Below are 15,480 nucleotides of genomic sequence, written 5' to 3'. Positions count from 1 at the left end.
AAGCATACATTATTTGACTGTCATCAAACCAAGGAGGTTTATATACAAAATATCCTCTTTACTTTGTACATACACCAATTCACCAGTCAAGACTGTGGAAACAACCACAACAATCCCTTAAAACATGTCTGCAGATTATACTATTAATTGACCTCATGTGATCTATAGACAATCCATTGTTTACCAATAAACAGTAGTAAGCCAAAGATTTCCTTGGCAAATATTAAAAATTATATTTAAACTGTGCATAATCCCTGTGTGTCATTGTATCTTGTACCTTTTACATTGCCACTGTGGTTCTCCCTGGCTGTGATGTCACCACTGCTTTTAACAAATTATATTTAAACTAAGCATGATACCCGAGTGTCGTTGTATCTTGTACCTTTTACATTGCCACTGTGGTTCTCCCTGGCTGTGATGTCACCACTGCTTTTAACAAATTATATTTAAACTAAGTATGATACCCAAGTGTCGTTGTATCTTGTACCTTTTACATTGCCACTGTGGTTCTCCCTGGCTGTGATGTTACCACTGCTCTTTACAAATTCTATTTAAACTAAGCATGATACCCGAGTATCATTGTATCTTGTACCTTTTACATTGCCACTGTGGTTCTCCCTGGCTGTGATGTTACCACTGTTTTTTTTTTTTCATATTATATTTAAACTAAGCATGATACCCGAGTATCGTTGTATCTTGTACCTTTCACATTGCCACTGTGGTTCTCCCTGGCTGTGATGTCACCACTGCTTTTTTTCATGTTATATTTAAACTAAGCATGATACCAGAGTGTCATTGTATCTTGTACCTTTTACATTGCCACTGTGGTTCTCCCTGGCTGTGATGTCACCACTGCTTTTTTTCATATTATATTTAAACTACGCATGATACCAGAGTGTCGTTGTATCTTGTACTATTTAAATTGCCACTGTGGTTCTCCCTGGCTGTGATGTCACCACTGCTTTTTTTCATATTATATTTAAACTAAGCATGATACCAGAGTGCCGTTGTATCTTGTACCTTTTACATTGCCACTGTGGTTCTCCCTGGCTGTGATGACACCACTGCTTTTTTTAATATTATATTAAAACTAAGCATGATACCCGAGTATCGTTGTATCTCGTACCTTTAACATTGCCACTATGGTTCTCCCTGGCTGTGATGTCACCACTGCTTTTTATAAATTATATTTAAACTAAGCATGATACCCGAGAATCGTTGTATCTTGTGCCTTTTACATTGCCACTGTGGTTCTCCCTGGCTGTGATGTCACCGCTGCTCTTTACAAATTATATTTAAACTAAGCATGATACCCGAGTATCGTTGTAACTTGTACCTTTTACATTGCCACTGTGGTTCTCCCTGGCTGTGATATCACCACTGCTCTTTACAAATGATATTTAAACTAAGCATGATACCCCAGTGTCGTTGTATCTTGTACCTTTTACATTGCCACTGTGGTTCTCCCTGGCTGTGATGTAACCACTGCTGTTCGTCCCATTCTCTCCCTATCCTCTCCATTCTTCCAAGCTGCAGATCCACTATTTAGTGATATCTTCTTTCCTTTCTTTAATTTCATCTTCACCATGTCCTCCCCGAATACTTCACCGTTCCTCAGCGCTGAGACCAAATCGTCAAACTCGCCTTCCCCATTCTTGCCAGATTTGGCCTTGCGAGCTGCTTTCCTTAATTTGTCTCTTTCCAACCTCTGTTTCGAAGATAAAGGGAAGGCAAAAAAAAACTCATCAAAGGGAACTAGTAAAAGCGAAAGATAGCACTTCCTGTTTTTTCTGACAAAAAGACTATACTTTTATGCTAGTTTTCCATGAACAATAATGCTTTATATATGGTGATAAAAACAGGAAAATCAAGGCCTTTGATGTAACCAGTTCCCAACAAAACATAAATTGCTGTGTGTGGGGATTACAGTGATCGCAACCACTACTGAGTTTTTGGAATGTCAACTGCATCACAAAATCTCTTGAACACAACACCAGTAGATGCCCCTTTCGGGAAACATTTCTTGTAATAATTTCATTCTTTGCCTAACTTTTCCACCATGAAGTGACCTGACTAAAACCATTGAAATTACTGAGACATGTCCCTACGATTATTTTTCTAGCATACAACCACGAGACTGCTCCTTTACACCAAAGCCCCCCCCCCCCCATTCATCACCTTGAGTTATACTGATGATTATAATTTCAGAATATCACTAATCCTAATCCCAAACAATTTCATCCCTAGTTCCTCCTCTTCCTCCCTGCCCCCTTCCCCCTCTCCCCACCCTTGTGACCAGTGTGTTGCCCTCTTTGCTTACCTCAGCCTCTAATCTTGCTCTCTTCTCCTCCTCCTCCTTCTTCTTCCTGAAGTTAATATTATCAACTTTAGCATCTCCAAATGACTGCATGAACTGGTCAAAGATTTGGAAGAACTCTTCCAGAGTTACCTTGGTAGGATCTTCCCCATATAGTTTGCATACTTTTTGATACTGCAAGATAAAAAAAAATTTACTTGAATTGAAAAATAATACCTGACCAAAATTACAATAAACCTATGCAGAGCAAGCTAAACTTCACCTACAGTAAAGGTCTTTGACACAATCCCCTATTCTTATTAATGTCCTATCTTACCTATTAATCCCAATTATCATAATTATCTTAATTTCCTAATATTAACAAAATTAAAAATAAAAAGATTTCCTAAACTTTGCTCAATGACTCTTGAGGTCTTCAATCAACATGAAAAACTTGGCAAGTTGATATTTTAATCAAACCTTGAAACTATCATGTTGGTAATTCTCTTTGACAGTAGCCACGTGACTTAATGCCACCATTCCTTAACACCTGCCTACTTAATCATTAACACTACAATCAAATCAAAATCTAAGAAAGTTTATTAACCCCTTTCATTTCAAGTAAGACCTTTATCTCACGCTTATTTTAAGCTGTCCAATCATTCCCAGCTCCCTACATACAGACTTTTCTCTACATGACCAATAAAGATATACATGAACTGAACAACTGCTGTGAAGAAGGCCCAACAAGGTTTTCCAACCAAGCATAGCTTAGAAAAGATAATAAAGGTAATAAGTGTGTTTCTGGATACAGTTTGTATTGGTTGGACGTTCTTCAACTTCATCAGGCAGGAAACTTCTAACTTCAGCAACTGATTAACTTTACTATCACTGGTTCAATCATATAACAGGGTGAGTGAGGATGCTGCAAATTTCTTGAGGAAGCCTTCACATACCAAATACTTTGATTCAACCTTAGATTCTATAACAAGACTTGCAGACAAATTTTGATTTTCGTTTTAAATTGGAGCCTTTTTGAAGATTGAGATTTGGCATATGTCTTAAAGATTGAAAATTTGAATTCATGTGGGGGGGGGGTGGGATAGGGGATGACTTTTCACGAACATTAATGTTCCACAATGACACAAATAACTCACCCTTTCTGTGGCATCTGATAGTAAGTCATTGAGTTTGTTGAAGCTGATTGAGGAAACTGTCTTGAAATCACCCATCACAGAAATAAATTTGTCCCCTCTGTCTTGAGTTGGACGGCTCTTCTGGAAAGTCAGTTCCTATTTGGAAATAGAGAGAGAGCAGGCATTTAAACCTCTTGTCAACTTTGCAAACTTCTCTTCAGGAAAATAACTCTTGCAGATCACCATCACCAACCGTTCAAAATAAGTTTTGGAATGAAAACGTTTCTTACAGCTTTATTCACAAAAATATATGTCTCCACACATGGGTAGTTGAAAATTCCATATCAGTTGTAACACTGTCTTAATCAATAGTGTAAAGCTAACATAATAGGAAATGAATACAGGTGTTACACTGTCTTAATCAATAGTGTAAAGCTAACATAATAGGAAATGAATACAGGTGTTACACTGTCTTAATCAATAGTGTAAAGCTAACATAATAGGAAATTAATACAGGTGTTACACAGTCTTAATTAATAGTGTAAAGCTAACATAATAGGAAATGAATACAGGTGTTACACTGTCTTAATCAATAGTGTAAAGCTAACATAATAGGAAATGAATACAGGTGTTACACTGTCTTAATCAATAGTGTAAAGCTAACATAATAGGAAATGAATACACACACGTCGAACTTCATCATTCAAACGTTGTCAAGGTCAAAATATGTAGCAATTACAGTTCTTGGAAATTTTGAGATCAACTATCAACCTACAACTAGTTGGGACAATTTTCCAATGCTAATAACCCACTCCATACTGTCCTCTTGCATCATGCTTCAAAGCACCAACACTGACAGTATGAACAGTATGACAGAAACATAAATATTCATACTGCTTATACTGTCAGTGTGAGTGCTTTGAAGCTGGACATGGAAAATACAATATAGAAAACATTGTCTCAACTGGTGCAATCTGTTATGATCAATCTCAATCAAGTCATGCTATATAATTATTGGTTTCTGATCAATTCTATTTCAAACACAAGATGGACTTCAGAGTTTGGAATGTAATGTGATTATAAACATATTATGCTCCTGTACAGAGTATTCATGTTCTCACTAAAGTGACTCGGTCCTCTGTGATGTAATTTAGTCATCTCTTATGCTACTTATGCTACTCTGCAGTAAAAGGCCCTTTTCCTATTTTACACTTACATTTTCAAGTTCAGTGAGACCATTTCGCAAGACGGCCATGTCCTTTTCAAGTTCCCCAAGACTGCAAGAAAGATTCATAGAAATAGACAATTTCAACAGTCATAAGAAAATATTAATGCGAAGTTTGTACAATGTCAAGTCTATAATTGTGATTGCCAGGTAACATGCTCACTTTGCTGCCAAGCTTCTTTAGAATGATTCACTATCCCTTGCCACCTCTACACTTCATGGTGTTCTATCCATTCAGTGTGATATTTACTCGACCAGTGTGTACCCATACAATGTGCTACTTTCTCGGCGGATATGTACCCATATAGTGTGCTATATACTCAACGGTAATGTACACATTCAGTGAGCTACTCACTCTATGGGAATCCACCCATAGAGTGTGCTACTAATACTCTATGGGTATGTACTTATATGATGTGCTACTTACTCTATGGGTATGTACCCATACAATGTGCTATTTACTCTATGGGCATGTACCCGTATAGTGTGCTACTTACTCTATGGGTATGTACCTATATGATGTGCTACTTACTCTATGGGTATGTACCCATACAATGTGCTATTTACTCTATGGGCATGTACCCATATAGTGTGCTACTTACTCTATGGGTATGTACCTATATGATGTGCTACTTACTCTATGGGTATGTACCCATACAATGTGCTATTTACTCTATGGGCATGTACCCATATAGTGTGCTTCTTACTATATGGGCATGTACCCATACAATGTGCTATTTACTCTATGGGCATGTACCCATATAGTGTGCTACTTACTCTATGGGTATGTACCTATATGATGTGCTACTTACTCTATGGGTATGTACCCATACAATGTGCTATTTACTCTATGGGCATGTACCCATATAGTGTGCTACTTACTCTATGGGTATGTACCTATATGATGTGCTACTTACTCTATGGGTATGTACCCATGTGCTACTTACTCTATGGGTATGTACCCATACAATGTGCTACTTTCTCTATGGGCATTTACCCATATAGTGTGCTACTTACTCTAGGGGCATGTACCCACTCAGTGTGCTACTTACTTGACTCTGGCTGCTGCTGGTATGGTTGCTAATTCTTCATCTAATTTAAAAACATCTGGAAACTGAAAAGAGAAAACCAAACTTTACAAATTATCTAAGCTGCACTTTGGCTGGTAAAAGGATGGAAAGGAAACATTCCCATGTGGCATTGCTTAGGTGAGAGGTAACCCACATGTACCTCTTCTCTGTCATTTCCAGTAAGTAATGCAGCAAGGTAACATTCCTACTAATACTGGACTTTGTATCACCTATCTTGTTCAGACTGCTAACCCTGAAGGGTGGGGTGAGAGGGAAGGTGGAGGGGAGGGTAGGGTGAGAGGGAACCCACACGTACCTTCTTCTCTGTCATTTCCAGTAAGTAATGCAGCATGGTAACATTCCTACTAAGACTGGACTTTGTATCAACTATCTTGTTCAGACTGCTAATCCTGAAGCCAGCTGCATTCCCTCTTGCTCCTCTGTTCATGTAGTTTCCTAAGACTAGAATGATCTCCAGAAGTTTCTTTAGCTTCTTACTTGTTTGAATTTCTCTGCATGCCTTCATTACAGCTGAGGGCGTGAAAGGCAGAACAAAACCGTTAAATGTCTTGATTCAAAGCAAAACCTGTGTTCTCTAAAATGTTCTCATTTCTAAAACTTGCATCCAAATTTCAAATAGTCACAAAGATACACTTAAAGTAAAATGTGTATTTTTTTTTGTTCCTCCATATATAATGATGTTTGTGTACAGGAGTGGCTTAAGAAGTGGCCCAAGTACTCAAGGAGTGGTGGCTTAAGAGCATGCTCAAAGAAATGGAAATTTGCTGGCACAGTAAACGTTCCAGTTTGTCAAAACCAAGGACACTTACCCTCTACTTTAGGTTTGCATTCTGACATTCTTTCCTGGAATTTCTTTTTGAAATAGAGACAGTTTAATCTTTGTTTGAAGTGCACGATTCTGCAATAAAAGTACAAATGAAAATGGTAACAATATGAATTCAGTAACGAAAAGGCACCGCTTATTGAAAGAATAATATCAACTAAAATACTGAACAAGTAACACTGATTCTTTAGTTCACTGATACATATTCAACAACACCTCTTTATATGTTACTAATCATGAGCACCCTTCATGGAATCTCCTTTTCATTGATGATCAAGTTTTATTTCACCTGCTTCATTGATGAAAATTAGTTTCACTTTTTCTTCTTCGATAATGACAGCCTATTTATTGACTGTTTTGGAAAGATAAGTTTCAAACAAAAGTCAAATTAATTTCTCAAAAGCTGTTTCGACACTCATTCAACTACACTATTAACACGCTTCATTTGGAAAATTAACGATCAATAGTCAAAGAGTCCAGTTCACAAACTCACCTGCTTAGGTCAAACATAAACCTATCAGCTGCGGCCATGTTATCCTTCTCTGCTGCGTGCTCACTCAAAAGACTGACCTCTTCGGGAGTGGGCACATACTTCAAGATCTGTTAAGAACAGATACATTCAAACATTAGTCCTACAAAAGTCCTACAAATACTGCTCACTCATTTTAGCTGAGCTGGTTAAACATGCACAGGTGCATGATGGGTAAACATGCAGAATCAATACATCCAATATATAGTTGAGATACCAGTATCATTGCTTATATTTGTAGAGAGACTGACCTGTTCTAACACGTCTTTGGAATACTTTCAGCTGAGCTGCTTGCATGTGCACAGGTGCATGATGGGTAAACACGCAGGATCAATAAATCAAATATATAGATGAGATACCAGTATCATTGCTTATAGTTGTAGAGAGACTGACCTGTTCTAACATGTCTTTTGGAATACTTTCAGCTGAGCTGGTTACATTTGTACAGGTGCGTGATGGGTAAACATGCAGGATCAATATATCCAATATATAGTTGAGATACCAGTATCATTGCTTATAGTTGTAGAGAGACTGACCTGTTCTAACATGTCTTTTGGAATACTTTCAGCTGAGCTGGTTACATTTGTACAGGTGCGTGATGGGTAAACATGCAGGATCAATATATCCAATATAAAGTTGAGATACCAGTATCATTGATTATAGTTGTAGAGAGACTGACCTGTTCTAACATATCTTTTGGAATACTATCAGCTGAGCTGGTTACATTTGTACAGGTGCATGATGGGTAAACATGCAGGATCAATACATCCAATATATAGTTGAGATAGTAGTATCATTGATTATAGTTGTAGAGAGACTGATCTGTTCTAACATGTCTTTTGGAATACTCTCAGCTGAGCTGGTTACATTTGTACAGGGACATGATGGGTAAACATGCAGGATCAATACATCCAATATACAGTTGAGATACTAGTATCATTGATTATAGTTGTAGAGAGACTGACCTGTTCTAACATATCTTTTGGAATACTATCAGCTGAGCTGGTTACATTTGTACAGGTGCATGATGGGTAAACATGCAGGATCAATACATCCAATATATAGTTGAGATAGTAGTATCATTGATTATAGTTGTAGAGAGACTGACCTGTTCTAACATATCTTTTGGAATACTTTCAGCTGTGTCCATTGTCATCACTGCCTTTGTTATCTCATCATTTGTAACTTTCATCTTTGAGAGCAGAATGTTACAGTTCTGTGCCCTCCTGCCGTCAATGACTGAGAGTTCTTTCGGTTTTTGCTGCTTGAAACTTCCGTATCCGTCGTCGCTTTCGTCCGTTCTCGTCTTCTGGTAGGCTGAGAAGTTTTTGTCAAAGTCGCCAAAGTCTAGGAGTTTAATCGTCTGCACAGAAACAGAAAATGATTTTGTCCATTAGCAGACCCAAATTGGATAAAAAAGAAATACCGGTGATTTTGGGTAAAGTATATTACGAAGAGATGTCACTGAATCGGAAACATTAGTTTTAAAAGTTGAGTATTTTGTACCTTTGTTTCATCAATGTCCAACCATACAGTGCCCGGAAGATCTTTATCGGGGAGTTTGGACCAGTTGAAAGACTTGAGAGGATTGGATGGCTTGGGCAGAGGTTTCCTCTTCTTTGCTACACCTACCATTCCAGGCACTAGAAAAGAAGGAAGACAAAGCAATCATTTTAACCATCTGTATGCTATGTTATAAGTTATATATGTAATAATATATGTAATTATATGTAATATATGTGATATATGTAATTATACATGTCATAAGTTATATATTTAAGAAGTTGTAAAAGGATAATTTAGAGGTATATTTAAGTTTGATAAATTTGCAAATAATTATAATAACTTCAAGCAATTCCATTCCTCACAGAATAATTAATCCTGTATAGCATTGCGAAAGTCTTATGCAAAATGATCAAATTGCTACAGAAGTGCAAATATGCATATCAGTTTTGTACACAAGATACCATATGGTAATTATAAGAGAGAAACTTAAGAATCTTCAATACTGCTTCACAAAACTTAATAAAGACCATTAGTCCCTGTTCCCTTTATGCATTGTTAGAGATGTTTCATTCAGATTTACATTCTCTGATAGAAATTACATTCATCTATGTAAGAACTGAATAAGATGGACAGTACTAATTCCTCTCAGATGTATTCTGGCTACCATAAACATTTGAACCAACTCACTTGGAGGTGGTGGTGGCCCACCCATTCCTGGAGGAGGAGGTGGTGGAGGGCCTCCTCCTATCATGGGCGGAGGTGGAGGTGGAGGTATTGGCCCACCAGTGGGTGGCGGTGGAGGACCACCAACTGGAGAGGTTGGTAAGTTTCCTGTTTTGAGCTTGTCATCATCTGATAAACTTGTGTCAATTTTGCCACTAGCAATCTGATAGGGAAAAGAAAATTGGAAGTCAGTTTAAAGCAAAAATGTTAAAGTTTACTCAAAAAGATTTCTTTGGAATGCAGGACCAATTTCAAAAGCTAATAAGACATCTAATTTAACATTATACTCCTCTAAAATTCATTACTTTGCATAAACTAATTTGCATGAAGTAATGATCATCCAAAAATTACTACATTTGCGTAATTAAGTGCTTGCAGGTAATACTCTACGCATGCATATCCATTTGTACCACAGGCTACGAATGTAACTTTTCGAAAGGTACTTTGCACCTGTTGGCCATCAAACCTCTTTACCAAACTATTAGAAGCGCAAGTTTTATGGATATATTGGTTTTCATGATTTCATATTGTTTCACCTTTGACACGGAACCATTCATCACCTCTCTGTGGGACTGGCATCAACCAGAATTTAAGGATTCACAGTTAATAGATAGTTCTTGACACAGTTCCCCTCTGGGACCTACCTCTTAACCCAACAATTAGAAGAGCAAGTCTTATGGATTCATAGGTTTTCATGTTTTCATACTGTTTCACCTTTGACATGGAACCATTCATCACCTCTCTGTGGGACTGGCATCAACCAGAATTTATGGATTCACAGTTAATAGATAGTTCTTGACACAGTTCCCCTCTGGAACCTACCTCTTTACCCAACTTTGAAGAGCAAGTCTTATGGATTCATAGGTTTTCATGTTTTCATACCGTTCCACCTTTGACAATGAACCATTCATCATATCTCTGTGGGACTGGCTGGCATCAACCAGAATTTAAGGATTCACAGTTCATAGATAGTTCTTGACACAGTTCCCCTCTGGAACCAACCTCTGCAAGTATTTTGGATTCGAACAAGTTCAAGAGATGACAGTAAAATACTTAACATACTACAGCTGTTACTCTAAGAATCAAGCCTGCCTATATTAAATGCATTAGAACACTTTCGAATGCAACCCATCACAGATAGTACTTGCCAATCCTTTACAAGGTGATGATAGCATTTTAAGATATAGATAAAAACCTACCATAGCTCTGAGTTCCAGGAGTTGAGCTTGAAGTGTCTCATTGTCTTGCTTCGTGGAAGTCAGTTCTTTCCTCTGCCTCTCCTGTTTCTCCTCCATGTCGTGTAGAGCTGTCATGGCCTCCTCCTGTTAACAATGGAGAGAAAAGTGGGGAACAAGATGACCAACTACGCTGCACTGGTAAAATACCGCAGAGAAAAAACACTACCAACTAACAAGGTAAAGATATAAAGCAACTATGAACTGTTTAAAAGAACAGAAAACATAATAGGAAATGTGGAAATAGGATGGGAAAGGGGGTTTGTGGAAGGGATGACTACCTTACCTGTTGACATGTAAAGTAAACAAAATGTCAAATATCCCAACTATATAGTACGTCGCTCACATTTGCATTAATGTTTGTAACTGTCTGACTGATCTGTCTTCATTATGTAAATCATTTGATTTAAAACCTGTCTAATTTATGTACAAAGGCATTAACAAGAAAGCCCATCTCTCTACCAATAACACAGGTTCCTGACAAGACTATGTCATCACAAACATTGCAGCAGAGGCCATAGTACTGTGATGGTTCTAGCATCAACTCCCTCCACCACCTTACACCTTGATTCCAAACCTCCTGCATTTGTTGTTTGCATATAGAACTAGCATGCCCAAGTGCTTCCCAATTATCAGTGATATATAATCTGCAATATTTCCACATACCCTAATGAATTTATTACTCATCATCACAATGTGCATTTATTATTTCCCTACAACATAACATGTTTGTTAAAAGCAAACTTTCTTTCAGAAACAGTCCGAGGATTTTGGGCGGTTTTCAATGGTTCACTCCGAAAGCAGAAATTAGCATCTCTTTCCATGGGAGGGTGTAAGCTGGTAATAGGTTGACCATTGTACCCAGACTGACAGATTGATGCAACTGAGGGGACGGATAGGAGCCCCAAAAATAACTTTTTCAGAGAGCCTCGGCCAGATATCCTCTCCATTTTAGAGGTCTTTGAGCCAATCCTCAACATTTGCAAACACTGACCAGCGGCAATAATATCAATTATAAACCCTGCCTGATTAATACAGCATTAATACAATTATTATATAAGTCTCATTTATATAATATACTTATCTTATAACAATTTTTCACTTAAAAAAAACATGTAGAGGAAAAGTTCGAATTGTCCGTCATTCTCTTTGTCGTTTAACTGGATTTCAAAAGAAATTTTTAAATGTCCTTAAACAAGCATAAATGCAAAAACCAAAAAAGGGAATGCTTTGCTATGTTGTTTAAGAGGAACCAGAGTGCAAGTAAAAAAAAGGGATAAATACAACCATAATAAAACACAAACAAACAAATTTTAAATAAACAAAACAAATTTTGAACTACAACTGCTGGCTATTGACAGGATATATGAGAGCCAATCATGCATTGCGTACTATTCTTTCAAAAATTCCTAAACAAAACGAAAAAAGTAAACAAATTATGCAACAACAATTTGAGTCACTTTCATAGGAGAGCAAAACAAAAGATGTCAATTTAAAGGTTTGTAGAAACAATTATTGATGTTAACCTACTCTGCTGGGGGGCATGGATGTTTAAACTACTTATCTAATAAAAATCATATGATTGGGTTGGGTTGGAGAGGGTGAGGGGGTGTAGGTAGTAGGGGTAGATGAAGGGGTGAGGCAAAGGAAAACATCTTCTTTAGCAAAGAAGACAAGAGGAATTCGACCTAAAAAAATATGTGTGCTTCAAAAGAAAAACTTGCCAAAAGGCAAATGGTTGTAGTGTTAACATCATGAAAAAAATCGATGTGTCTGTTCAATATATACGAGAGAATCTTGAATCTTGAAATGACAGACACAAAACATGAAACCGTGGCATATCAGACTAGTGTGCATCTCCTTTGCATGTGTTAGGTAAACTGCAATGCCAAACACATCAGAAGTCAAAGGCCATCAGGCAACTGAAGACAAATACAAGACAACTCTTTTCACGTTTTTCAAAGCCATACATTTCTTCCAGATTCGTGACTGAAATCATTTCGATAATCCAGATGTCTAGCCTGATGTTCACAATTTGTCATCGCACTAAAAAATCTTAGGGGATAGATAGATATTGCTTACTGAAGTCACAGCTACAGTAGCAAAGGTTGTGGGTGAAGAAGATGGGAAAGGCTTTGAAAAAAAGTACCACTTAGGTACAAACACTTGTGAGTTTAATGTGTAGTCAGTTAATAACAAACATGTCACATTGTAATGTAAACTAATGCAAAGTGAATGTCCACAGTTACTGGCAGAGTTTTTTTCTGCAAGTTATTTCTTCAATTGAATATTCAGATTATTGATATATTTGAGTCTTACAGGGTCTCTTTGGTGCAATGTTTCAAGATGCTTTCTTAAACCAATTATTGAACCAAACCACAAATGCCTGTCCAATTGTTTAATTTTTTGGAGGGGGAAGGGGCATTTTGTTTATTGTAGTGACTGAATATATATTTATTTATATGTTATTTTTACCATGAGTCTGTGCAAACAGCTATCCCAAAGTAAATGAACCCAAGTCTGACTTAAGTATTCCTTTTTTAAATAATAGTGACATAGATCACCAATGCATACTAACCAATCCCATTTTCAAGATTGCCCACAGACACCTTTACATAATCACCCATGTGCACGGCCAAAGAAAGATTACAAGCTTGACACTACATCCCTTGATACTACCCAGTACATGCAACGTTTTCAATTTAAGAAAAATAGGAAATCTAAAAACACCTTCCTGGGACCATCCCTCCCCCCACTCTTTCCAAATAAACCATCCCCTCCCCCCCCCAAGTTGAAACAGCAGAATACTTAATCCTTTGTTTTGCAATCTAATTAGCTATTGAATTGTCCCCAATTATGTTATATTATCTGAAGTTCTAGACATGATGTTATCACAAAACAGTCAAAATCAATCAAAGTATAAAATTTTCATCTATATTTTCATGAATTTTGTTTTGTTAGTGGGTTGCTTGTAAATTTAATTATATATTTGTACTATATACATATATATGTATCCACAAGCTATTCCATCGCATTGCAACTCAGTTTAACGCACACATTGAGTTCTATTCACCGCTGCAATCATATACATATACATTATATATATAAATATATATATATATATATATATACATATATATAAATATATATATATATATATACATATATATATAGTATACAGCTATATAACTATTAACTGGATCCTTGACCCTCAAGATTTTTGTTGTGAAAAATGATAGAAAGAAGTTTGTTTTCCAGTTGTCTGTCTAGTTGTGAAGAAAACATTTTGTCAATGGTTTTTGGCTGTTTAAGCCTTTGTATGGAATATATTTACTAAACCAAACTTTTACTTTGTTGTATTAAATCTCCTTGGATGCCTCCATACACTTTTACATGCAGTGCTTAGTCAAGGATTGTAAACAAAACTCAATACAATTCCTATGTGACACTTAGTTGTTAATGAAAGTGTCTCTGAAAGAAACTTCAATTATTTAAATAACAGTTAGTTGCATATTACACAAATCTACAATTTTGTGTTTATACTTGCTTGTAACACGCGTTTAAAGGCTGCGGTTAAGAGAGGGGAGTGCTGAGGGTTTTTTAGAGGAGGGGTGGATGCTTCAAACTCTTGGCAAGGAAGCCAGAAAAATAGCAAGCTACAAAAAAAAAAATTAATGAAAGAAAGAAAAATTTAAAAATTGTTATGAGAATATAAAACCAAGCAAAGTTGGAAGTTTTGCAGAATTCTTAGAGAATTTAACCTACCAGTGTAGTTATTTCAATTGGAAATGATCTCTATGAAACAAGAAAGAAAAATCTGCTAAAACTACCAAAAACAAATAGTCAAATAAATAGACAAGATACATACATGCAGAGAAAGATGCAAAAAAAATAAAATAGTGAATATAAGTAAATTAATATATCAAACTTCATACCACTACCACATAGTAAAAACTATACACTGACCCAAAAAAATATGGAACTACATTCACTATTTACACCAAATTAAATATCTATAATTACTAGGGACTTGGATCCAATGCATCTGCTGAACAGTTTGACATGAAAATGATAAATATTGAACCAGAACAACTCTTATTTTGGAACTTTTCAACATGTTAAATTTTGGCCTGTTAACTGGTGAATGCAATTTGGTTAGCTTCTTCAACGTCTTCGATGTAGAAGGTCATGTGACCACCTGAGAGTTGCATGTCCTCTACAGTTTTCCTATATTTTTATGTCAAAGATTTTGTTTCCTCCCAGTCTTCCATACTATTCTCCCTTGCAAGTTTGACATTCCCCCTCTCCTCACATTCTCCCTCCCCACATTCCCTCTCTCCCCACATTCTCCCCCTCAACCCCCTCCCCAGTCCCCCTCTCCCCACAGTCCCCCCTCTCCCCACAGTCCCCCCTCTCCCCACAGTCCCCCCTCTCCCCACATCCCACTCTCCTCACATTCCCCCTCTTCCCACATTCCCCCTCTCCCCACATTCCTCCTCTCCACACATTCCCCCACCTCAGAAACATCTATCAACTCTCTCCTCCTTCACACTTTCCCACTCGATACGTATTTCTTCAATTCAGTCACTTTTACTATCCTACCATTTCAAGTTGTTTGTCTCCCTTCCATATCTCGTATGAACATTCATCGCCTCCAGCTTATCTTGTGGTCTTTAATGAAACACATCAATTACACTCTACTATGTTAAAGAGCAGTATTCACCTACATTAATCAGTGTCAACAGTCGTGATTTAATCTCTCTAATATTTGGACTGTTCCCTCTCTACAATATCATTCATCGTTATTATATTACATAGCTATTTGGCAGTGCTTTTAGCTTTTGCATTGTTGTGGTTTGCATCATTATCATTTGCTGCAGAAAGACTAGCCGCAGATCAGAATTTAAAAGTTGTTT

At 37.0% G+C, this 15,480-nt stretch overlaps 1 protein-coding gene across 7 annotated transcripts in view; it reads right to left on the bottom strand.

The window, feature by feature from the left end:
* Nucleotides 1–15,480, bottom strand: part of LOC139971903 (disheveled-associated activator of morphogenesis 1-like) — an 81,463-nt gene that overhangs the window by 5,923 nt on the left and 60,060 nt on the right. For 6 of the 7 annotated variants that reach the window (XM_071978737.1, XM_071978739.1, XM_071978735.1 and 3 more), the window contains exons 14-26: nucleotides 14,330–14,359; nucleotides 10,529–10,651; nucleotides 9,294–9,492; nucleotides 8,607–8,743; nucleotides 8,209–8,463; nucleotides 7,065–7,171; nucleotides 6,558–6,646; nucleotides 6,044–6,258; nucleotides 5,710–5,771; nucleotides 4,649–4,709; nucleotides 3,454–3,588; nucleotides 2,321–2,491; nucleotides 1,442–1,708 (exon numbers count right to left, since the gene is read on the bottom strand). In XM_071978737.1, coding sequence (XP_071834838.1) covers nucleotides 1,445–1,708; nucleotides 2,321–2,491; nucleotides 3,454–3,588; nucleotides 4,649–4,709; nucleotides 5,710–5,771; nucleotides 6,044–6,258; nucleotides 6,558–6,646; nucleotides 7,065–7,171; nucleotides 8,209–8,463; nucleotides 8,607–8,743; nucleotides 9,294–9,492; nucleotides 10,529–10,651; nucleotides 14,330–14,359 — 1,848 coding nt within the window. In that variant the 3' untranslated portion in view covers nucleotides 1,442–1,444. The remainder of the gene's footprint in view (nucleotides 1–1,441; nucleotides 1,709–2,320; nucleotides 2,492–3,453; nucleotides 3,589–4,648; nucleotides 4,710–5,709; nucleotides 5,772–6,043; nucleotides 6,259–6,557; nucleotides 6,647–7,064; nucleotides 7,172–8,208; nucleotides 8,464–8,606; nucleotides 8,744–9,293; nucleotides 9,493–10,528; nucleotides 10,652–14,329; nucleotides 14,360–15,480) is intronic. The other variant, XM_071978736.1, reaches the window with a different exon arrangement.

Source organism: Apostichopus japonicus, chromosome 8, assembly GCF_037975245.1.
Source record: "Apostichopus japonicus isolate 1M-3 chromosome 8, ASM3797524v1, whole genome shotgun sequence".
In the NCBI taxonomy this organism is placed as follows: domain Eukaryota; kingdom Metazoa; phylum Echinodermata; class Holothuroidea; order Aspidochirotida; family Stichopodidae; genus Apostichopus; species Apostichopus japonicus.
This window is presented reverse-complemented; position numbering and strand designations above follow the sequence as displayed.